The following is a 25,975-nucleotide window of genomic DNA, read 5'->3' on the forward strand; positions in this document are numbered from 1 at the left end:
GCTCTATCGTTCGATTACAAAATGAAGCATTCAGGGTGGGAAGGTATAAAAGCTAAGAGTCAAAGAGGAAAGGGGATCAGTTTCATTGAGGGCCAGATATCAGATAAACTAACATGAAACTGCACTAGAGTTTTATTCAGAATTTAAATCCAACGTGATCACAGGAGCACAGCAAGTAAAAAAGAGTATCAAGAGGAAAAAAAGGCAACATCGTCATCAAATTCCAAAATAGAAACCCCTCAATTTGGTTGGTGCAAGACCCTTTAACATAATAAATTCTGTCCCTGACACTGTGAGTTAGCAAGTCCTGAATGATCATAAGGTTCTGCAGCAATATTAAACCAGTTTAGTAATTTCAGTTCAAAAGTCAGCATAAAGACAGTATGGTGGAGCAAGTGCTCAAAAGCTATTCCCACTGTTGCAAGAATGTTTCTTAAAGAAGGAAACACTGTCCAGGCAGCTTGGCTTTTCTTGTCTGTCTCTTACCTTGAGACAGACTTGTTCCTGACACCAAGGAAGTAGGAAAACACTGTGGAATTGCTGCATGATTTTTCCCTAAGCCAAGACTGCCACACATCCTCAGATTTGTGAGAGCTGTAAGCATGTCCTTTTATTTGGCCTCAGCATCCTTCTCTCAACAGCAGCTGTGGCTGGGAAAAGAGAAGCTATTGTTTGAATGATGGAGATGGACACACTCCTTCTTACACATACACAGCAATGGATAGAGCTTGTCTCCCAAATAAGTAAAGTTTGGTCCACAGAGTACAACTTGTGAAATCGTCTCATGCTCTGAGAACGCGTTTGTGCAAGTGATAAATAACACAGAGAACAGACATTTTCAGTCCCCCTGAGGTTGCTAGATAGATCTTAAAGACCAAGTAGAAAAAAAAAAAACAAAAGAAGGCAAAAGTATGCACACAGGATGATAAACATAGCTGGAACCAGTGGGTAAACAGATAATGAGGAATATAGTGGGAGTTTTGGCAAGTTTTGTAACAAGAAGCAACAGCACATGCCCAGAGAAGTTCAAGGAAAGGTCACCTTTAATATTGAAGAACTCAGTGAGTACAATCACCACAGACCCCTTTAGACAATCCTCCAGGACCACAAAAGGACTTCCCATGGAGGCAGATGCATGGAAATTAGTGCTAGGAGAAAACAATGTTTATGTGTTAGTGAGGAAATACATCGTGATGAGTGCTTGATCAGGATGGAATAAATACCCTGTTGGAAATCCTCATCATACACATCTGATTAGAGGAGATATCCTCTGGATGTGACTGTAATAAAGAATGCCTGCTTTCTAATATTTCAGATTGTGTAAGTTTATTTCCTGGCTGATTTTGGTATCACAAGCTTCCCAAATCTGGTTTACCTGGTAAAACCAAGTAACCACATCGTTATCACAGTCAAATGAAGCTTATAAAAGCAGTAGCTCTGAGACTATGCCTTCAGTGCAATTCAAAGGCTTCAGCTAAGTTAAATGGTGCTCTAACAACTCTGTGCTGATTTACTACATCATGACAACACCACAGTCTATGTTTTGCACCAAAAGAACATTATCTCCCTTGTATCTTGACTAAAATTACTCTGCCACAAGAGTTCTTCCTCTTGCCTTGGCACAACACAACTTCCATGGTAACTAAAACCACCCATCATGCTTCTTTTGGAGAAGCTGGGAGACTCATAAAGGAAACCAGAGCAGAGGAAAAAACTTCCCTCATGACAAGGCTTTGTGCACCACACACTCAGGAGTCTTGAGCAAAGACTGGCTCATTTCCTCTCAATTGATTCAACCTTCTTTTACCATACTGAAATGCCAACAGCAAATACTTGACATCACCTGCATTTTAACAGCAGCTGGTTAAGATATCACAGGTACCTGGTTACTGCATCACCACAGCAGTAGCTCATGGCACGCCAGTGAGGAAGAGCATTCCTTAAGTCCTTCTTACAATTACTTCTTCAGTGCACTGTTGGTGACTCCTCACTCAGCTGTCCCCATGTATTAGTAACTGACTTGGGTTAATAATGAAGGCTGCTTTTAGAAGAGCATTCACTACTAATTCAATCAGAAAGGCTGCTACAATTGCTTTTCTATCTGTATGGCTTTTCCTTTTCAGAATCTGATGTAACAGAGCCAAAGCATCCTTGGAAACCATACTTTTCTATTCTTACAAATTCTTATTTTTGAAAATGCAAATAAAAATTTTTGATCAGTGCTAGATTACTACATCTATGACTTTTTAAGTGTAAGCGAGCTCCAAAATATTCAAGAGACTTATCCCAAAACTAACCAAATAACACAATGCAGATATTTGACAGCAATCAGAAGACTAAAAGCTGAACAGACAGTGCAAAATAATCCAACTGCTGCAAAGGGTTGTAGCTTGAATAACACTCTGTGAAAACAACAAACTGAATATCGAATAACATAAAGCAGACAGGATTTCAAAGAAAAAGAACCTGAATCTGAAAATTGCAATCATGCCACTTCCCATTTCTTGGGAAGGAAAAGTAAAAAACATCTTGTCTGTGGCACCCTATCTAGTCTGAAGTATCTTTTATCAGTGGAATAACATTAGGGATTATTTACTCCAGCAATACTTAAATGAAAGTGGGAAGAAGGGAATGCATCTTTTACCCAAGTGTCACAAAATACATCCCAAATGTTAAAACCTCAGGCACCCAACAAGGAAAATTATATAGGATTTTGGTTTGGAGGTGGTTTTTTGCTTGGTTTCTATTTGTTTGACTTTTTTTTTTTTTGTTTGTTTGTTTGGGTCTTTTTAACTTGAAAGAAACAGAAGCAAATCAAAAACACTGTAACTTGAGAAACTGAGGAACATGTAAGCAAGGAAACTTGCTTAAGACACCATCTGGAGGCAGTATAAACCAGTAAAAATCTCTGAAGTCCCAGTCTCAGTTGTCTGAATTCACCCACAGTAGCATACTGAAAAGCAGCATCCTAATATTTGACTTGGCAATCAACCCCTACTTTAAGGACCGTATTTCATTTTGTTTTGCTTTGTTATGGAACTTAGTACCTCCAAGTTTCTCTGTCAAGACACAAGTTCATTGCCAAAACAATACTGCAAACCCTTTATTTTACTACATATTCTGTATCTGATTTCTTTGCTCCTCAGTTAACAGCATTATTTCCTAGGTGGCCCTGTTTTCAATCTCACAACATCCAAAACCTTAAATAGGAAGTACATTATGGATATGAAATATCCTGAGCTGAATATGTTCAAAGTAAATGCACACGACCTTAATGTAGGGAAGCAACAGCAACACCTCAGGGCAGAATTACGTTCAAGGGAAACAGGGAAGATCTGTTAATACTTATGAAACAACACCCCTCAAGGAATTGCAGCTGAGACAAAAGAATCCCTAACCAACAATAAAATTAAAATTTGGTGATGGTGCCAAGAGTTGCAATGATCCTGCAATAGGCAGTGCCTCTCACTGCTGGCTCCAAGATCAAAGCTCAGAGACCTGGAAGTCTCTGACTTGAAATGCAGAAAGACAATGCTGAGACCTTTGGTTTATTATGTCCCTTTTAAAAGCTAAACTTTACAACATATTTCCACAAGCATACCAAATTTCTTGTTTGAAGAAGGTAACATCCAGCCAATTTTCCTGGCTAGAACTGCTGTACACGCAACAAAGGAATTTCTAAATATCCCTATTTATCCCTCTACCAGCTCTTACTCTTTCATCCTTACAGATCTTCAAGTTTTACCAGAATCCTGATGAATGGACATGCTGTGCCCCAAGATCTACATGCAAAAATGAGTTCTTAACTATGACTGAATTATAATAGCATGAATTATATGACTGAATTATAATAGCATTCCTAGACCCTCTGTTACTGGCACAATGTCATTAAATTAATTAGAGCTACTATAGCTAGAAATACTTTCTCCTCTTACATGAAGATCAAGTGTGTACTCCACATTTCTGCAGGATTAGACATATTCATAGCATGGTGCTGAAGGAAGCCAAAGCTAATCCTAGATTTTATAATGACAAGATCCTTATTCTAAAATGAAACAAAGTAATTGAAACTCTTGCTTCTTTATAAAAGGACCAGTCTTCACCCTGCCATATAATTTCCCCTCAGTTGTTAAACAGCACAATTAGTAAGATATCTGTTATTTAAGAGCAAGCAGTCTTTCCATGAAACAGCCAAAACTCCACCAAATGAGAGAGAAGTTCAGGGAGAGTCCTCATTTCTTCTCTGAATGTGAAGAACATGGATTATGGTAGTCTTGAGACAGAATAGCAGGCACCAAGAGCTGTCTTCTCAGGAAGAAAGCCTGGAAGTGTCATATGATTCCTGAGTATTTGTCCATTCACTTTTACCTTGAATTAAAGCCCAGCCTACTGATAAGACTACCCTAACAAGCAGAGCACATTCTTGCAGCATTAGCTCCTCATTCAAGACTTCAAGAAGAAAGAGGGTGCCTTCAAATTGCTGCTCAGTTGAAAAGTGATCCAACTGCCATCCTCTGAAAACCCAGGGAAGGCACTTCAACGCAACAGTTTTAAATATCAGAACGTGCCATTTTGCAGCAAAGGCCTATGAAAATCTGTTTCTACTACAAATGCAAGTTCTGGCACTCAACTGCAGCTTTGCACTGTGCACAGTTTACAGACACAACTTGTAATGCATTTACAGACTCTCTAGCCCTACAGAGATTTTCTAAGGGCAAAAAAAAACTTCCTTCCTAGAACACTATAAATATAAAATAGGCTTTTATTACTGTAAACTTGGATTATCTTTTGAAATCAAAGAGTCATAGGAGTTTGTATGCCAAACATTTGTTTCTACTCACTGGAAGCATCAATGCTACAAAGCAGCCTGAATAACACTTTTCCTCCCACCCTTGAGTCTATAACAGTACCAAATATCCTCATCTGACCAACCTGTGTCTGCAGAACTCGTGCATGTGTCTAGAAATCACACCCGATTGTTATGCACCTTCCTGTCCCAATTCCCACTCAATTCTTACTCAGTTATAGGTAAAATACTCATCAGTGCTGCTGCTCAAAGTCATCAAAACCACTGGCTGTAGGAAGAAGAAACTAGTTAAATGAAAGACATCATCTGCCTCAACCACTCAATTGCATAAAAATCAAGAGCTGCCTAGCAGAAACGTTATATTCCAGTGTTGGCCAAGTGGACCCCAGTAAAGCCTAGGATGTCATTCCAAACAGGATACAAATATCCTGCATCAAGGGGCAAAAAGCTCTAATGACCACTGAGCAAGGTCAGAAGCCAGAAACAGGTAGCACAGTATTTCACCTATGATCTGGCAAGCCTGAATGGCGAAGGACTTCCCCCATTTCTGTCTTGAGGGTTTGGGTATAGCAAAAAAACATTTATTGACTCTCCTTGTAGAAACACCTTCACAGGAAAAAAAAAAAAAAAAAGAAAAAAAAAAAAAAGGAGTCCACCCCCAAATATTCAAAATATTATTTAAATGTGGTTAATCCCATCTCCATTGTCAAGAGAAAACAGAAACTGGAGCCTAGAAATATGTGTCTCGCTCAAGTTTCTTATTTACAAGGTGGGGTGGAGTGCCCTTGTGCAGACACTACTCTGTCCTAAGCACCCTGAAACCACTTGGAATGGCTTTATTTTTGCTTTCAATTTACTTGGGCTTCAGGAAAAAAACCACCGTGAAATAAAAGAAAGAATTTCTCTAAAAAGATCATTAAAATTAATTGACCAAAAATAACGTGAGACAGGATGAAAAAAAAAAGAGCAGAACTGAACAGAATCAGAGATTGTGTCAACTGAACTAAGTCTGCGTCACAGAGGACAAACCTCAGAGGAAAGACATCAGAAGAGGAATTACATTTCTAGGATAAAGATGAGGGGTGAACATGAGAGAAAAATGAGAGGAAAACTGTGTAAGGTTGCACTTATATGAGCCAAAAAAACCCCAGCCTCTATTCTTTCCCTTCTGAAAGGCCATAAAGAATAATACTCCAGCTGTTAATTTTAAGATGGCTTTGCTTTCTTTTTTCTTTTTGGACCTTGAAAAGTGATTTCAAACCAGCTCTTACTGTTTCCTCCCCTCATTAGAAAATTCTGATCACACAACTAAAAGCACTGACACCTGGATGAACTGAACTGTTTGCCAGTGTTACAGCAGGAAAAAAAGAGGAGGAGAATTCATCAATTGCACTACTGAATATGAGTTCATTTATACAGAAAAAATGCGCATCTTATTGAATGAAAGCAATATGAAAGTGAAACGCCTCTGCAGTGGCACATCACACCAGTATTTAAACAGCTGAGTGTTCAGGATAGCTTTTATAAATCTAAAAGGGAAATAAACCCAATGCAGCTTCTCAAGCAAAGGTTCTGGAACAGGAAATATCAAACATCCATGTTCTTCCTAAGAAATCTGTAGGTCTTCTCCCCACTGTAGACACTGCCCAAATTAAAATACAAACCCACCAACGGAGCACAACCAGTTGAGTTGTATAGTCTCTAGATTTTAATTTAATTCTGGGTCAAAGAACAAAACTATTATAATGTATGTGTGTTTAGTAAAACATGATGGTAAATTCCTTCAGCTTGGAAGAGGTATGTCCCACATATGCTTTACATGTTCTCAAAACTGAAATCATCCCTAGAAATCCCACATGGAGCCGTGTGATCCCCCCAGAGCCCAAAGAATGCTGCCCTCTCTGCGATAAGAACTGTGGACAACTGCTTTTGTCAAGATAACATCTCAATGAAATTCTTCTCCAGCCTGACTAGATACCAACCTTATTTATCATTAACTTTGTTTAATATCCTTATCCTATAATTAATTGTGCCTAGAATTAATGCTAGTGCTCACAAACACTATATGAAAGGCTGTGTTTATTGTAAACATCTTTTTTTTTTCCCCTACCGAATTAATGCTATCTGAGAAGCAGAAGCCAATGCAAACTCCACAAACCTCGGGAGCCAGATGAAATGCCAATCTCCGCCTAAAATCTTGAGGTTGCATGACTTGAGCACTGCTCTTACTCCACTCGCTCTTTTTTAATTACAGGTACTAATAGACAACTGAATAACAAAAGAAAAAGTTCACTGATCCTAAGACTCCTCCTTCACAGTTTGCTCTCATTTACTCCAACAACACTTGGCGTTTACCACCAGGCAAGCATCTCTATTTGCTACACCACAGATGCAGACATGAAGCTCACCCACGTGATGCATTATTTATAAAGAATATGCAGAGTATTCTTTTCCTACAGAGCTGTTCTCTTCCTCTTATATCTTCCTCCAAACCATTTCCAAAGGCTTCTCTGCCTTTGTATTTCCTCTCCCTTTCCCCCACATCTTCACCACTGCAGAAAAGTAAGAAGGTGTGTATTTGGTAAGCAAGGAGAGAATCTTAAGCGAGACATCAAAAAGAAAAGTGTCTAAACAATATCACCTTTCCTGAGTCCCCAGTAATGAAAATTATCTGGAGGAACCAAAACTAGAAACCAGACCAGAACCAGAAACCAGGCTAATCTTTGAAAGCTCATGAATACTTATTATGCAGGTGATCTGGATACACAAGGAGCACTGTTTCATGGCTATTTGGAACTAAAGACCAACTTGAGCATCTGAATCATCAGCTACACTGACTGCAAGAGGGAGCTTCAGCAGGCAAGACCCAGTAGGTTCAAATTAGATACACACATTCATGGACTTCTCTAAAATAACAAGATACACAATTAACTTGTCCCTTTCTTTCTTACATAAACAGTCCACTTTATGAAACTTTTTCTTGTTAACTATGTATATATTTTACATCTAAAATGTAATTCGTGTGTTAAAAGTTACCTCCCAACATTTACATTTGTTTTAAAGAGACATTCAGTACTCAAACGTGTTCATTCTGACACCATTTACATTTGAATTGATGTCTCTAATTTAATGATTACTGTTGAGACATAATTAATTTTATTATTGATCCATCTAACACCAATATAGCAAGCAAGAAGAAACAATAGTTGAGGTCACTGTGAAGAAACCCTCATGTAGCACAGATACTGGCAGTTAATAGAGCACTGAAAAGTTTTGTGCTTAAGTACAACCACGGTATCACATCTGATGATTAAACTCAAAGAATGTCAGGGAACGCTCTGCCAATAATACATAAAATGAGGAAGCGTCAGTCAATTTTTTTGCTTTCACAACAAGAGGGGAAAAAAAGGGGCATTTTTATTGTCATAGCACTTCCAGCAAGTTGATTTTAAAAAGGAGATTTCATGCCAAAGTCGGCTGTTTAATCAGATAAAGAAGGCTTTCCTATTTCCCATTGTATAGATCAAGTTGGCTACAGGAGCCACACAGAGCTTTGAGTAGCACATTTTTCCATGAGGGCTGTATCGTTTGATCATAGCAAAGCACGGGGACTGCTGGGTAATCTGAATCAGAGCTGCAGCAAAAGGGAACCAGGCAGCCTGCTGAGGCCAGGATAACCATGTCTCACCCCCATCCCACTGCACTCCCAGTCACAGCCCTGGCTGTGGGGGGAAGCACCCATCTCCATTTACAAATTTGTCATGGAGGTTTTCACATCACTCCCAATTAACATGAATTTTTAATTCAAAGCTCACCTATAATGATTTTAACAAACGTTTGCAAAGACCAGCCCCCTGTACTGATGAAGATTATCCCAAATGCTTTCAAAACAATAAATTTCGAACCAGCTTTGAAGGTAATATGTAGAATGTTCTACATAAGTATTTAAAAGAGATGCATTAATTTATGAACTCAATAAAAACCCATACTCTAAAGAGGACAGTTTTTGTTAGAAGACAGGACACATCTACCTGTGATGCTGTTCACAGCCTTCCCCAGGAGACTGCAAGCAGCAAAGAATTGGTGGGTTAGGTCACCTGATATCCAGAAAGATGACAGATGAACCCATGGACAGCTGAATAGGTCACAAGGGACCCCTGAGCAGGAGAAAGTTTACAAGCTCAGCTTTTCACCAGGTACTGCCCCTGCAAGACCTTTCTGGCACTTCCAGCCTCCTAACTTATTTACAGCAGCAAGCAGCCCTTCAAGTCTCCACCTTCTTCAGCTGATTAATCTTTCACACTCCAACTCTGAACTGAATTTGGCTATTGGCTATGAAGAAGATGATCCATCCAAGCATTTTAACGCTTTACACTGAAACCCTCTTGAAACTGAGGAAAGGTTTCCTCCTCACTGACCTGGAGGAAAGGTCGTCAAAGCTGCAACCAAAAAAGTGCCGAACTAAAAACATTAGAGACTGATTAAGCACAAACTCAAGTCACTATCTGCCACTGTATCCTGAAATGCAAGACAAATACTTTCCTGTACTTTCAGAAATATTGCCATTTTTCCATGCACTAGCAGTACTGGTAATAACTGAAGAGGTTGGTTTCAGCATCCCTGTATAAACAGAACATGTAAAAGCCTGTGATGTGAAATTGGAGCCAATGCTTTACACCGGGTTTATGTTGTATGTTTAAGTAGAAGCAGAGCACTAACTGAGGCAATTCCAATTTGCTTATTTATTTTCTGAGTCCCAGTGGGCAAGAATATAACTGGTTCTCATAGAAGCATTTGGAGTGGAATAAAAGAGAGCACTGTAAGTTTACATTGTTACATGTTAATAATTCTAAAAGATAATGGTGGGGTGGATGTTTTCTTGTCATTCCCCATCACATCATCATCCCACTCTCTCAAATGCTGAGTTTGAGAAAATGCAGTGGGCTCCCTTCTGCTCCATCTAGAATGGACAGGCCATGTGTCCATCCATTCACAAAACAGAACATGGAATTCATGCAGTAAACCTTGGTTTTGCTTTCTCCATTCCAAGTTTCCTTTCATTTTCACATAGTGAAGCACTGTAGATGTGACCAGTTTTTCCAAGTACCCCAAAAAGTTTTACACTTCCCTTGCCCTCACACTTCCCTTCAGAGAAACTGCTGTTGCCAACAGTCCAGAGCTTTAAATTCCATATACACTCAGTCTGGTATTAACTGCCACAATACTATTTCTAAATGCAACACTCATTCATGCAAATGCTGCTGACAACTGAATGATCTCATCTCCATCTCATGACTAAAAAGTTAGTTTTGAGTTAGCGATTTTTTCGCACACAGTTATGTCAGTTTGCCATAAAGAAAGATGTTCTTCCTTCCAGCAGTTCAATCCTATAATCCCAGACTAGCCCAGCTTGGAAGGAACATCAAGAAATCACCTGGTCCAACCTTTTGTGGGAAGGAAAGCCTAGAAAAGATTCTCTAGTTCCATGTCCACTCACATCTTGAAAACATGTATGTTTAGAAAAGAAATTAACAGAAAGAAACAACCAAAAAAAACTCCAATACCTAAATGAGAAAGGGTTAGACTAAGGAGTCTAAAGACAAAAAACTTCAACAAATCAAATCGTGGCACATTCTCTATGTAAACAAACCCCTCCATGCTCACAGATATTATAGCAAGACAATACTTTTTAAAAAGCATTTAGAGACTTTAACACAAGATACCCCATCACCAGCACATTCATGCTGATTAAAGAAAAGCTACTAAGCACAGCTGTTAGCAACAAAAACCAGCAAACCTTCAAGTACAAGACCTCTGCACTGAGGTGTGAGAACAACAGTACCTGTGACACTGCTTTGCAGTTTGCTCTGTCAGTAGCTCGTTAACAAAAACATCTCAATCACATATTCTTAACTGCAGCTGCAGCATGTCACAACTCAACTCCCATGATATGTTTATCACAAATGACAGGCTATACAAGGTACTATTTCTCTTCTGCAGAAAAACAGCTGTAACTTTGTTTTTCTCGTTATGCTTTCCATCTCCCTTATACGTTGTCCATGTCACCCTCCCAGTGGAAGTATCCTTCCTATTGGGTGCTTTTCAAATCTTTATCTTTCTTCAGAGGAGGAAAAATGTGAAAAGGCCATTTGATTCTAACCTTGCCTTAACACGTTTATGCTCAATATAATTGAATGCAAATCGGCACTACAGCAAGAAGCCATGGGAAGAAATCAGCACGTCCCACATTTTCTCCAGTTACAAGAAAGGCTTTCCAGGACACTCACAACATAGTGAGGCCTCATCTATACGAAGAAACTATCTTTGTCAAACTTAGCCAAAGGTGAAGAACTTTTTACATACCAAGGGGGGAAAAAAACCATACAAAAAATACCTGGCATACCACTTTAACACACTATGCATTATTCACTGATAATGTAAAGTCAGATGGCCCAAAAGTCTCAGGCAACCTTTGAGTTAAGCCAATAAGCCAGCTCTAAACAGACATACAGTTATGTCAACAAAAGAAATGCAGGCCAGTCAAACTCAGTGTTTCTACCGGCATTTTTAGTGGAGCTAAATTTGGAAATTGTATCATTTTCAGAAACAGGAAAAAATGCTAAATACTTCTCTTTGACTATCAGAAAGCAATAGAGGACAGAATACACACTCAACAGCAAGTTCTGCTACCTGTGAAATGGAGGTACACAACCTGGTGATAAATGGAAGTGCTCAGAAGGCTGAAAGCAGCTGACCATTTCCAAAAGCTGATGGGCAGGAAGTTTCCAGCTACAATTTGCTGGTCAACAAACCCATGAAAAGAGACTAAGAAAACATTTCACCTGTTTCTATAGAATACAGGAATAAGAAAGGCAGGCCAGGATTGAACAAGTAATTCTGGTAGAAGAGACATAACAGAACACTGCTACTCTCACGTTTTCAGTTTTAAAAATACATTTCTCTGAGACGAAAACCACATTGGAATGATTAAAAAATGTATTTTCCTCTTCCTGCCTATCAGCAAACTTTTTGGGCTGAATCACATTATAAACAAGTCACACTATGACATGTAGGTGCTTTTTGGTTTGCTAGAAAGATCTGAAGAAAGCTGAGAATAGAGATAAAATACACTGCAGTGAAGTCACTGTACTGAATTCATGACATCATAATTGTTGCCATGGCAACTAGCTAGTATCAAGCACAGAATACTGCCTTCACTGCAGAATCAAGGAGTACCCGTGCTGCCACAAAAATAAATGTTCTTATTTGAACAAAAATCCAGTCAACAACGCAGGAAATAAGATATTACTGCAAGCGGACTGCTTTTTCTATACCTCTTGTTTTGTTCACCTGGTGTGAGACTTTTTTAATACGGTGGCACATATAAAGAGGTCTGATATACATGATAAAAAGAGTCTAATTGAAAAAACTATGGTTTTCTTCCAGTGTTCCTCAATTTTTCTAGAACACTGGTTCTTCTCGTGTTTTCCTCTCCCATGCATATGACTGTAGTCGTATACAACAAAACTCTTTTTAGACATAAAACAGAGGGAAAAAAGAATCAAAAATCCTTCAGTAAACATTTTCTATTTATTATTTCAAAAAGCCAGAGATAGTCAAACTGGAACTGTCACACAGCAGCAGAACTAAATGATAAAGAACATATTCCACCTTTGGAGCCCATGGTTCCCTTTGTTTAAGGAGTGCACCAGCAGCACCTTCAAACCCCAGTCGAGGTTTTTCACGCACTGACTAAACACAGAGCTTCAAATCTGCAGGGCTCCCACAACAGCTTCCTTGTAAATAAAACACCTCAACCCTTTTCCTCTGAGCAGTCCTATTTCACATGAGGCAGATGTGCTATTTCCAGCTCCTCCTCATTTGCAAATATAAAAGCTCCAAAAACGAAAAAGAAGCGGTTGCCGATTTATCGGGTCACAATTACGTTTTTGAGTAGCACTTACATATAAAATGTGCAAGTGCCCCATTTGATGCTGCAAGCTGAAATATCTGTAGGAATAAATCAGTATGAAAAAGGCACACGAAGGAAAGCACATCTGAAAATTAACTTCTTCAAATTAACCTGCTGAATACAAAAGTCAAGAGCTGCAGGTCAGTAACAGCAGATAGTGTTTCACAGTTCAACCTTATGGTTGATTAGCCCCAAAGAAATTGTTTCAAAAACAAATTTTAACAAATAGACCACACTATATAGTATACTTATTTGCTACCTCAATGGTTCTTAAAGAGCAATCTATAAATTATCACCAGGCCAAAGAACACTTACACATAACTACATGCAATTAGTGTGTCTAAACAGTTTCAGTACACACTGATGGGGGTTTTCTCAGCTTCTAAGAAAACAAAACTGCCCTAGTTACCAATGAGCAGCGCGTTTCCACACCGGCTTGGAGCCTTTGTAGGACAGTTTCTCTACTGGTATCAAGCACACTGATTGCCCCAAAAAGAAAGGCCAGAATTACTGCAGCAACCTGCTCTCTCCAGCCTCTTTATAAGGACTGTCTCAACAAATGAGCACTGGACAACGAGAATAGAACTAAAATCAGGACTTTCAGATACTGAGGATTAGTAGACAGCTGTATCCCATATGCCTCTGTCCTCAGTGTTCTCTTAATATTACCTCACACCACCAAGAATGATGACTGCTGCTTGAATGATGACATCACAACAAATCCCAAGTTTAACTCATGTTCCACAATATGAAGTGTACTTGGGAAAATTAGAGTTGATTCTACATTCTACACATTCTAAGGAAACCATGGAGTGTGCCAATGTACTCCCTCCCACAGAAATGTAAGGAAACTAACAGTCTTTCAGAGATTTTTAAGTCTTAGGAACAGATGCTGCCTTTGGTGAATTCCACCAAAGTGATTCCAACCATACATCTTAATACAACAAATTCAGTTAAAACAACGGCCACAAATGCAGAAAACTAAGGAAGTTGATAAAACCTCAAGCAAGGTACATCACAAATGCAGACCCCTCTTCTCTGCAACTGAATATAAACTTAAGTGTCCGTATTACACAACTCACAAACCTATCTGTGATATAAACACAGGACAAATGGCAGTGACATTCCCTTCCTCATTAGTACACACTGCATTTCCAGATCTTACACAATATGAAATCACTACTTAATAACTAACAAAAAACCCCACCGTGTCTGCAGCTGATTTTGCTGTTTGAAAGATTGACAGATTAATTGATCCCTTAAGCAACTAACGTGTCTTCTCTGAGTGCACACAGAAAATTATGGATTATCAAGACTTCACAAAGCTTTTTATATGACTTTGAAATGAACTTGTAAAATTAGGTCTTCCCCAACAGTCCTTCTGTTAAGTCTAACTTTTATGTTAATACTAGATAGGGGAATGCAAAGATGTAGGTGCTGGCCCATCTCTGCACATGGTATTTTTTCTTGTGTCACTATCATCATGTATCACTATTATTACAGAATAACTAAACAATTAAAAGTTCTGCTATGATCTGTAAAGAAGCCCAAACCACTTGCAAACCTAACTAGAGACAGCATAACACAAAGAAACACCACCTGATCCTGCTCTCTCCCCTGGCAAATCAAGTTGAGAAAGGCTAGGGGATTTAAGATGCCAAACAACTATTATAACTCCTTTATTCAAACTTCCATATAGCAAATTCTTTCCACTGCTGGGACTCCATCATCCACAATTACAGGAAACTTGAGTGTAAAAGCACTTAAATACAATGCTATATACACTTAATTTAGCTGGGAGTTTAGAAACAGTTATGTTTCATATAGATACCATTAAAATAGGTTACAACACGTGCCTAGATTCATTTTCAATTTTAACTGTGCTGAGAATGATATTAATGAAGTATTTTTTTTCTAACCAGGCATGGCTGAAGCATGATCTCAGCAAGTTTTGAGGCATGGGCCTTTATTCACACCTTAGTATATTTAGAACCAGTCCCTTATGCACCACTGAATTCAACCATGTAAGATGCATCTGGGTTCCAAAACAAATTTAATAACAAAATGATAAAACACAGCATTTTAATTTCTTAGAACTGAGAGGAGATATTCTTTACAATGTCACTATCTCCCAGTGTAATGAATAAAGGAATAGTCTGGAAATAAAAATAACTCAAGATCTACAGATTTCTGCAGTCCCTGTCTGTAGGATAATTCTCATACTCAAGACCCTCAACTTGTCTTAAGGATCTGCTCAGTCATGGATCTCTTTCTTACATGAAGTAGTAACAGAGGCACTGAATTTTTAACACACATCCTCTTATATGCACAAACTTTGAGAGCAAAAGGAGCTGCCAGTTCTCCAATTCCCTGGTAAGGAATCAAAAATTATTAGGAAAGCCCTTGGAGCAACCTCACACTTGTTCCCCAGAGCTGAAAACGTGCAGAGCAGACAAGGAACATCATCTTGCTTATACTCTTTTCTGGTGCTCCTGAAAATTTTAGGAAAGGAGTCAGGTACAAAACTTAGGATGCACTGGGAAATAAATGGGAAGGTATTTTCTTTTTGTTTGGAAGAGAACTAAAATCACCATCCTGGCTCTGACCAGAGATCTATCTACCTGACTCTCCTCCAACAACAGGCAACTATGAAAGACTATAAAAACAGGACAAGCACAGGGATAGCTCCTTTGATTACATTCCCAAATGCCAAGTTGCAGCCCAGCACTTGACTGAGACAGAGGTGAAGAACAACATGCTTAGGCCTTCTTTGTAACTCCCTGCACAAGCTGACAAAAGAAAAAGGGTGAACAGATACATGAAAAATTTCTGCAACTTTAGGAGAATCACCTTCTGCAAAACTGAGTAAAACTGATCAAGAAAACAATCAGGTTTCTGGTTTACATTCTTCCACCTGATGTGTTCTCACATGAGAACTTTTACTAGAAGCCTGTCTTACAACCACGGCTACTCGGCCATGCTTGTCTAGGGCAGCAGTAGCCCAGGGTTCACAGGTAGCAGTGGAGCCTGGCAGCTGACATCTTCTCTTCCTTACCTTGGCACACCCATCCAACCAAAGCAAAGCCATCCCGGCAGGAAACCAGGAACTGAATTAAGGTTAGTGATGAAGAGATTCAAGCTGGGATGTGTGACTGATTTGAAGTCAGAAGCTACTAAACCTCAGACTAAATAGGAAGAAGTTCTCCATTGTTCCAAAAGATACTTCTGAACTCCCAAGTTTAGCTACCTTTGCTGCCATAAGCTGTCTAAAATACCTGTAACGGGACTGAAATGGAACAGCAGGTAAAGATGTTCTTATTATAAAATCCATTTAAGGGAAATTACTTTTAAGTTGCATGCTTCACTTGGGATACTGGAAATAAAACAATTTAAATTGTGTAGTTCAGATCAACACAAATTCATTAAAAACAGGAAAGTATCATTGCGAAGTCAGTAATACCTTAAAAGGGCCACACATTTCCAACACTGCCAACAGATCCCTTCATTCAGAAACAAATGTTACAAGTGGAAAGATACTGTTCCCTCTGCACTCCTACCTCCCCCATCTCCCCGTACAATCCCAACACACTTCTGCTAGAAGCCAGGACAGAGTTTTACAGTCTCTATCAAAAGGGACAGCTGTCCACAGTCATGGCCAAATACTTACCATGCTTATGTTCCCTCTTCGTTTGGGCAGCAGCCCACTCTTCAATTGGATTAAGTGCAACATGATCTGTACCCTCAGGTGTGATGACAAAGCAACTCCAAGCATCCCTCACAGGTTTCAATCTGAATGATCTGGGCTACTTTAGGCAACTCAAATCACAGCCTTTAATAACTCAGCTGATTTTAACTGAAATGGAATGAAAAGTACCCAAATGGAAATACCTACTAACAGGTGCAGAGGAACAGGCAACACCAACAGTCAGAAACAGTAAGGTCTTCTACTACTCCGATCAGGGCTAGAAGAAGCTGTCCCCAGCCCAAGCTTTCTGTTGCTTTTTCCAAAGCATACGTGCATGCAGGTGTGTGTACATGCATCGGAAGATGGGGTGGGAAATGCTCCCAGAGGAGCTGGTAGAGAGGGGAGGCAGCATTTACTGGCACATCCATCTCTCTGCAGCCTTAGAAAAATTCAAGTGTCTATTTAAACTTACATATGAAAATTCAAATAAAAGCAATAACCTACTAAAGATCAGCAGGTAAAAAAACAAAATTACGAATACTTAGAAACAAATCTTTGCCAACAGAATTCCTGAAAGAAACTTGAATCTCATTTCCCATTCAGCAGACTGTATTAACTAATAATGTAGAAACGAGTGATTCAAATGTGAATCATTTCTACCTGTATTCACTGTACACTCCTCTCCCTCTGCTGCAGCCAAGTAGTATAAAGCCACAACTTCACACTGGTATGGTCAGGCACAAATTACTAAGTCACGTGGTATTTTTCAAATAAAACTGAATCATCGAAAGGACAAAGAGAACAAACAGCGAAGGAGCTCACTGCAAAAAAGATGGTGACTTCCTAGCAGCCCTCAACAAAAAGGAGGAAAAAGAAGCAAGCTACACCTCCAGCCTGATTCAACAGGTTTTTCTACACTTATTTTTAAGTCTTCAACTGTATTTACTATTTTAGAACTCAGACGTTCATATCTTCCTTTTCCAAAGCTTCGTGCCCTGTCGTACAGTGTCAAACATGCTATATATGCTACTTCATCTCTATACAGCCAAATCAGATTTCTGGGAAGAAAAAAATAAAAGCAATGATGAGCAAAAGGTTTCTTGTCACAATATTACAATTTATAGAAAAGATAAATCTGCCTCGGAGTGATCATATTAAATGGCTGAAGCACTTATGCTTGGGTTTGGCGGGAGCTTTTTTAAGGTTGCTTTACAAGGATGTCAGACCAAAATTTAGCAGAAGTAATGGTGTCTGTAATTTCCCAGGTACTTTTGTCAATAGGTCCTTTAAAGCCACAGTCCTTTCTAGAGACGTGTCTCACTATAAGCAGCACTAAAATAATGGGAACTACTTAACAGTCTCATCCACTATTTTTATTGGAGTTTCTGCCCTTACTACCATTAATGCAATCATACCTATGACAGCACAAACCACACCAAATTTTCAGCATCTATTGGTTTCCAAGCTCCTATTCTACTTAGGTGCAGTTCCATCTCTGGCTTCCATGATCTATATACATAGCATAGTGCCCACAGCTGTACATTCCCACTGCTTCCCTTTGGCCAGTACCATTTTAAATCAAGTGCAGCTCATCAACTCAATCAACTGTGGTTTCACAGTGGTTTATAGCAATCTAAAAGCAAAGCTATATAACGAAGCTAACCAGAATACTGCTGCTTTTGAAAGGAGGAAGCTTCCTTTCCCTTCTTTCTTTTCCTTTCCTCCACTTTCACTCAATGGTTCTTCCTACCCCCTTACTTGCACTTGAAGGTTTTTCTGGAGCAAATTTCACAAATCAAAGATGTAAAATGATCTGGGGCTAGTTTTCCACCAGGTTAGCAAGTTAACCTGGAGCATCCTGGAATGCAGTTAAGTCCTAGGACAGGTGTCAAGTAAATGGTAGGATCACATGGCTGAGAGCATGAGTGCCCATTTGTGCCAACAGGAAAGCCATCAGAGAGAATGAAATTATGAGAAGACTTGGGTCAACACGTGTGCTTCTTGTTCCCTTCCTTGATTGGTACTGCCATTTGTCTAATCTCACTGTGAGCCAGTTCAAAGAGCTAAACCATCAAAAAACCTATTCATTATTTTTGGCGAGGCTTGTTTTCTGCCAATTGAATTCCCTGAACTAGCTCAGCAAAGGAATCCAGCAAGCATCTGCACCAGTGCAGGGAAGGAGGCAGGAACACACAGGGAGACGAGGACAGGCTGGGGCCGATTTAAGCTGTCACTGAACCGCATACCCTGGAGCAGATCTGCATCACGCCATAGTTAGAACTGACAGTAATCTGTGCCTGTACAACGGGAGGCCTCCATCGCTGACAGGAGTGTGCCAACGGTGCCAGCACGGAAACATCCTCGGCAAAGTTCGACCTGGGCACCAGCCTGCATGACTGCATGTAAAAGGAGAAGAATCACAGCTCTCTTACCCTCAGAGACACTAGGAAACATTAGCTAATTTCTCTCCCAGCAACACCCCTGTGAAAATGTGCCCTATAATTCCCATTGCACAGATTTAGCCCAGAACAGCAAAGCAAGCAAAACTGGTGACAAACTCAGGATTGGAACCCGGTAAATCCTCCACACCAAACCAACACTTCATCACTCAACTGTGTTATTAACCCTAAACGAATTCAATTAGTCAGTAGCAGTCCATAAAAAACTCCTTTTGCAAAGACTTTCTAATGCACTATAAAGATCACATACATAATACAGTTAACAAATGTAGGTATCTCCTAGATAGCTGTGAAGTAAGAAACTAGGGAAAGGAATAATACTGAGATCTTAAGTAATTATTTCCTTTTCTATAGAGAAAAATAAGTGCACATGAAGCAGCATGAGGGCCTATTCACACAATTCAAGAAATTTAATGCAAAGAGCTACAGAAATGAAAATACATCTACAGATTCTTTTTCCTTCAGATTTCCATTGTAAACCCATTTCATGCGAAATGCCAGCAATTATTTAATACACCCTGAGACCAGTATCTTCCCTTAAATTTATCTCCTACACTTAGCCCAACAATTCCCACACTTAACTTGCTCTGTATAACAATGAAGCACATTTGGAAAAGGGGGGGATTTGTTAACACGGAAGCAAATCTCTGCAGCAGTGAACAGCCAGCACTGTAAGTCTATCCAGCAACACAAGATAGTCTTTCATTCACATTCCAGCTTAAGCACAGCCAAGCACATCACATTTGGGACGCTCAAGTCATACTTAATTTTGTTCAACACCTTCTTTTGACAACAGCTTTGTCACCAAGACTCAAAATACGTATGTCAAAAAAGACAGTCATTTGCCAGGACTGTCACTGATTCTCTCAAGATAAAAATAATAAAGCTGTAAGTGCAAGGAGCAGGGGCTGCCTAATTGTCAGCTGTATAAAGTAGAAATATCAAGATTATTGTCCTGAGGGCAACAAGACTTTAACAGGAACAGAAGATGATGCTGCAATCCGTTTTGAAATCTTGAACTCCACAGGAGTCAAAATTTAAGGAAAGCAAATGAAAACTCAGTGCGTGCTACAAAAAACTACTGCTAATTTGGCAGCAAACCAGTAGAGCAAACAAACCTGCCTAAGAGAGACTTGCACCCTATTTAACAGCAAGAAACAGGATGACAGATCAACCCAACAAAAACATCATGGAGGGCATGGGAAAAATATTTACTCCAGAACTCTTTGCATACTCACACATCTAGGTATAAAGAAAACAGCAAAAGTGTGCTACTCTAAATGTGGAATTTACCACTTGAAATCTGACAACTACTATTTCAGTGACAATGGTATTCCAAACCTCATTTTTCTGGGCAATAAATTATTATGATCAAGCCAAAGTAGGAAGAGCAGTTCTTCACACACAAGGGACTCCCAACACAGAGTATGCTGGTGCTTCCTTGGGCTTAACAGATCGCCAAGACAAGCATGCACAAGGTATTCACATCCACATCCAGCATCAGGGAACCACTATTAACATCTACTGCTTGAATTACGGCTGCAGGCTAGTCTTGGAGAAATTGATAGTGACAGCAAATCTGAGATTTTTTTTTTTTTTTCCTATTTAAATAACAAGGTGGGAAGCTTAGATTTTCCCCCCTTCCTTCTGGGAAGCAAGAGGAAAGATCTAGTTTCTCCCGTTTTAAAACCATCCTGACACACACCTTCCCAAGTCTGCTTCACATGCAGCAGCATGGCTACTGGCACGGCTTGGCCTGTTTTCCAACCAGCTGTCAGACAGTTAAGTCTTGGTCAGTTTTGAAAAAGAGAAGAAAAAAAAAAAGGTAAGATAAAAAAATGCAGCATCACCTTAATAACTGAGTAGATGTAATCAGGCAGTGGAACTATTTCACAGGAGGACACTTCCTTCTGTCTCCAATACATTAAAAGCTGAAAAGACAGCCAAAATAGAGTATATTCTCCGGATAAAAAATAGTAACAGTAGCACAACCCTACATTGTAACAGTAGCACAACCCTACATTCTCTTAACAGCCAGGTAGACAATAGAGAAAAAAAAGTTTCTTTCATTCTCTGACCAAACACACGCAAAGATGGTCCAAGGAGCAGCTTAAAATCTGACACCTGCCTGTGACAAACTAACACAGAAGTCTGAGACTCAGACAAATTCTCAGGACTGAGCAGTAATACCCACACAGCAGTCAGGGCACCTTCTGACAAGTGAAGGTGATGCCAAGGTTTGGGAAAAGGTGCATTATGCTAACATGTTACCTACGGGCTTCACCGGTGAAGACACATTTCTATCCCCAGCACATTCCAGTAAAATTTTAAGCTGCAACACAGGCAGCTCTTGTGTTTGAGAGAAACACATCTATACTTTGGCATGTAAATATCTGAATTCGGCATTACAAACCACAGCTCACCCATGAGACTGCACAAGGCCACTGTCCAGTACGCCACTCTATAAAAATTACTAAAACGCCAGTGACAAAGAAATTTTGCTTGCAAGATGCAATGTACATTTTTATCATGCTGGATAAAATATCTACAGTCTCAGCAGTGGTTAAATTGCTGCTATAAAGGAAATTGTCCTCAGATAAATGGTTTCCCTATGAGAAGGTTTCAGTGCTACACCTCACCCCAGGTCAATAAATCAAATTAACTGCACCTTGTCCTCTGGCCAATGACATCATCGGCTTGACCACATCTTGTGAAGCGAGTGCAAAAACATATGCTATTTAAGGCATGAAATCATATTACTGCTTTTTGTCCAGCCAGCCTTGTGCTGTTGGTCTGTGAAACAGTCAGTCACCTGAACAGTCTCATTACAGCTTCTACAGCTTTTTTTTTTTTCCTCTTGTATTCAAGGCCTGTCTTTGCCGAGGGTGAAGAAAAAAGGATAAATAATCCGAGTCATTGTTTTTTAAATCAAAATGCTTTTCATTAGCTGCAGTGCAGTATTTTGTGACAAATTAAATTTAGAACCGAAGTACGAAATACGCCATCTGCACTTGCACGTGAACACTCTTCCTAGTAGTGTTTCAAAGATGTTTACATGCTAATCTGGCACTGCTACTCTGAAGTACCCTGCTGTTTGGTCCTTTTTCTCCACAGGGTGAAAACAATGGTCACTAATGAAAACCTACACAGTTTTATTCGAAACCCATCCCTGCATAAATATTTTCTATTTTAAATTACTGCCGCCCTCCAATCAAGTAGCCCATTTGTTTTATTTCTAAGTAGACTAATATCTGGTTTAAAACCGAATTACTCTAGACAATTTAAGAGGATTAATTTCAATTTTCACTTGGCGTTCTTATGACACAATCACAGAGAACTTATCTTCCTTTCTAGACCCTGTACTGCCTAGTGGTATCTTCTGTCTTGAAAGCAAAATCTAAATGAAAGAGAGGGAAAAAAAAAAAAAACCCTCAACCCAGAACAGTCAAAGATACAAGCAGTGACAAAAGCATCTGACACAGTGCACTGTTAGACCTCATCCACATTAAGCAAAAAGAAGGTGAATAAGATTATCTTCAATGTATTCAATTCTGTTTGTGTTCAGAGGGAGAAGGAAAGCTGTTTAGATTTTGAGTGTGTCTTCTATAGCCCTCTCAGTGCCAGGAAACGTAAATTAGAAGCAACTCTCCTTTAAGGAAAAGAATCAAGGACAAAGGGACCAAAAATGCCCAAGCCTCTGAAAAGCATATATGAAAGGAACAGCTTTACAGTCTTGAGTTGCTATAAATTAAAAATAAGCTCCTTATTTAAAAGACATGAGTGTTTGAGAATCTATGAGCAGATCTGATGCTGCTCAAGCCCCAGGAGGGTTTTGTTTTTGCTGGCAGGGGTGGAGTGGAGATGGGGGGGTCATTTTGGTTATTAGTAAATAAATCAAGCAGCAGAGTGAGGCCTAGGCGCTTGCCAGAGGAGCCGGGGCCTGGCTCTCCCCCTCCTCTCCTCACACAGCCTGGGTTTGATCTCGGGGCCCTGTGGGTTTGCCAAGAAAATTTAAAAAAAAAAAAAGCCAGAGAGCGAGAAAGAAGAATCATATTGAACCACAAAAGCACATGGGGCGAATGTAAAATATAAACACGGCGTTGGGCTCTGAGTGGCTGTTATTAAAGGTCTGAATTACTAAACATGAGAGGCGGGGAAAGCCGGGCGGCCATTTCAATAATATAAACCTCCCCGAATTAGACATTATTCAAATGAGAAGGAGAGAGAGGGAAGAGAGGGAGAGCGCGGGGGAGAGGGACAGGACCGGCACGGCCGTGCCCTGGGGCAAAGGGGGAGCGGGGCAAACACCGCCGGGGCGGACCCGGCCCTCGGGGATGGGGGGCAAGCCCAGCCCTCGGGGGGTGCCGGAGAAAGGCTCGGGGGGGGGGTTCTGCCCGTGCACCCCGCAGTCACCCCCCGCCGAACCCGCCCCTTGCGAGGGGAAGGGGGGGAGCTTTAAATGAAAAAGCCGAACCACGCTCTGCTCCTGCCCCCCTCCCCGCAGCCACCCACCCCACGCTGCAAGGCCCAGGCTCTGGGGAAATAAACCCCGGCTTGGGGGGGGGTGGGGGGAGGGCGTGCTGCGGGGAAGGGGGGCAACGAGGGGAGTGTTAAGGAAACCGAGTCTATCTGGCTCCCCAGGCCCCAGCCAGGGGCCAGCACCCCCCGGCCCCCTCCGCCCCGCCGCCGGGGGGACCCTGCCCCACTCGGGCGACCCGCCGGGATCGCTCCTCCAGCATCCCTCCCTTCCCCCCCCGCCACTCCATGAATATGTAAAGCGGGTTTATTGTGGGCGTGCGGGCCGGGTGGCGGCCAAGCCACCCCCGAACGCTTTTGGGTGTGGGGCTGCCTCCCCCCTCCCTCCCTCCCGGCGTGTGTGTCCCCCCTCCCTCCCGCCCCGACCCCTCCGCCTCGCCGCGCCGCCGCCGCCCATCGCCCCCATGGCCGGTGCCCCGGCGTGAGGGCTCCGTGTGCGGGAGGGACGGTGTGTGCGTGTGTGTGTGTGTCTCCCCAGCGCGGGGGGAGGCTGCTCTGAATATGTAAAACGCAGTAATGATTACCTGCCGCCGCCGCCACCGCCGCCGCCGAACTCTCATCTTGACTCGCTGCTCCTCCGTCCGCCATTTTGAATATTTTAACCAAAAATCGGCCGCGCGATAAACCCTCCCCCCTCCCCTTCCCCTCCCTCTCTCCTCCCTCCCTACCCGCGTCGCCGCCGCCGCTCCGCGCATGCGCCTCGGGCTCTGCGCTCCCCCCTCCCCTCCCTTCTCCTCGGCCGCTTTCCCGGCGAGGGCGCGGAGCGGCGCCGCGCATGCGCAACGCGGCCGGACCGTCTCGCTCCCCCCCCCTCAGGCCGCCGGCGGGCGATGGGGGGAGGCGCGTGCGCACTGAGGCGCCCCCCGCGCGCCCCCTCAGGGCACGGGGCGGTCCGACCCCCCCCCAAAAAAAAAGATCCTCCCCGCGGTCATTAGTTTTTTTATGGTTGTAAAATCTAGGTAATTTACAGGGGGCAAATCGAACGTTTTGGGGGGAAAATGCGGTGGGAGGGAGAGAATGGACATGTTGGGGTAAAAACAAGCTTATCTGTAGTGGGCAGGAAGGAAAGGTTTTGGGGATAAAACTCGAGGGGAGGGAATGAACATTTTGAGGTAAAATTGAGGTAGCCAGGAGTGGACAGGAAGAGGAAATTTGGTGGGTAAAATGTGAGTTAATCTGTAGGGGAGGGAAGTGAAATATTGAGGTAAAAACAAAGCTGTTTGTCAGTAGTGGATGGGAAGGGAAAATTGTGGGGCTAAAACTTGAGATGATCTCTAGTGGAGAAAATGGACATATTGAGGTGAAAATGAGGTAATCACTAGAGACAGGGAAAAATCTGGGGGGAAAACTTGAGGTCATCTGTAAGGAAGAAGAAGTATTTTGCAGGAAAAATCTGATTGAATCTTTAGGGCCAGAATGAACAGTTTGAGGGTAAGGTAAATGTAGCCATTGGATTTTCCTGCTGGGTCATCTAGGTAATTATCAGGGACAAAATTCATATTTTGGAGGTAAAATCTGAGGTAATCTATAGGGGAGAGAGGGAAGATTTTTGAGGTAAGCTGAGGTAATCAGTAGTGGACAGGTAGGGGATTTTTGGGGGGTAAAGCTTGGGATAATCCATGGGGGACAGGTGCCTGTCAGGAGCCTCCCGGTGAACGGCCGCTGTGTCTGAGAGTGGTGGTGTGGAAATAAATACCTGTCTGGAGTGCACCTGCACCCAGGTACTGCCCGAGCCAGGGAATAAAGAGGAATTGCATCCAGGGAAAATGGAACGGCAGAACCTGTGGTTCCCATGGAGGAGGGCGCCTGAGTGAGGGTCTGGTTTTCCTCCAGAAAAGGGCGATTGCACAGTAGCGATTCTCCTCTGTTCAAAAAACCCCACCCCAACATTCCCTCCTTCTGGGCAGCCCAATGCTCCTGGGGTGCTTTTCTCAAATACTTTATCCTCTTACACTTCCCGCATCAAATTGTCCTGGAAGGGGAGTCAGGTTTCATGCCTCCCTCGTTAAAGGGGAGTAAATATGAGACCAGAGGGACCAACAAATAAAATTAACTTTAGATTCAAAGCTTCCAAATTAGGACAAACAATTAGCAGGAGCGGCAAAACTTTGTTAATTCCTGACAGATTTGGCAGAGTAAAAATAAAACTTACTCACATTTTAATATTACGTAAATACACATTATCCCTGAGCTTTGTAATGTACTTCCAGAAAAAGAAGAAAGGGAGGCTGGTGTAGAATGGCATTCATTAAGGACTCAGTCTTAACGTTTTCCAAGAGTCATTAACTCAGATGGGTCAGAGTCCAAGCCGGATTTTCTTCTGGGGTGCAAAACATCGTGGAGTAAGAGGAACTGTTCTTGCATGCTGTTGCTGAAGAAATTAGGAGTCGTATCAGAAACAGCCACTAGATTTTTTTTTTTCATTGGTAGGAGAGAGCCAAAAAGGGAAGGCTGAATGAGGGAGACAGCAGGGTGTATCTCCAAGGAGGGAATCAGAAAGGTAATTTTGTCATTTT

The 25,975-nt window shown here is 41.4% G+C and overlaps 1 protein-coding gene across 12 annotated transcripts in view; it reads right to left on the reverse strand.

The window, feature by feature from the left end:
• POU2F1 (POU class 2 homeobox 1) overlaps nucleotides 1–24,091 on the reverse strand; it is a 112,747-nt gene extending 88,656 nt beyond the window's left edge. For 10 of the 12 annotated variants that reach the window (XR_005953867.1, XM_041420874.1, XM_041420873.1 and 7 more), the window contains exon 1: nucleotides 23,984–24,075. Coding sequence is in view for 9 of the 12 variants with exons in the window: in XM_041420874.1 (XP_041276808.1) it covers nucleotides 23,984–24,047 (64 nt within the window). In the remaining 3 variants the exon portion in view is untranslated. Of the gene's footprint in view, nucleotides 1–20,773; nucleotides 20,855–23,983 lie in introns of all 12 variants that reach the window. The other 2 variants (XM_041420870.1, XM_041420869.1) reach the window with 2 other exon arrangements.
• Nucleotides 24,092–25,975: the final 1,884 nt, after the last annotated feature.

This window comes from Onychostruthus taczanowskii, unplaced genomic scaffold, assembly GCF_017590055.1.
Source record: "Onychostruthus taczanowskii isolate IOZ18803 unplaced genomic scaffold, ASM1759005v1 scaffold67, whole genome shotgun sequence".
NCBI classification, from domain to species: domain Eukaryota; kingdom Metazoa; phylum Chordata; class Aves; order Passeriformes; family Passeridae; genus Onychostruthus; species Onychostruthus taczanowskii.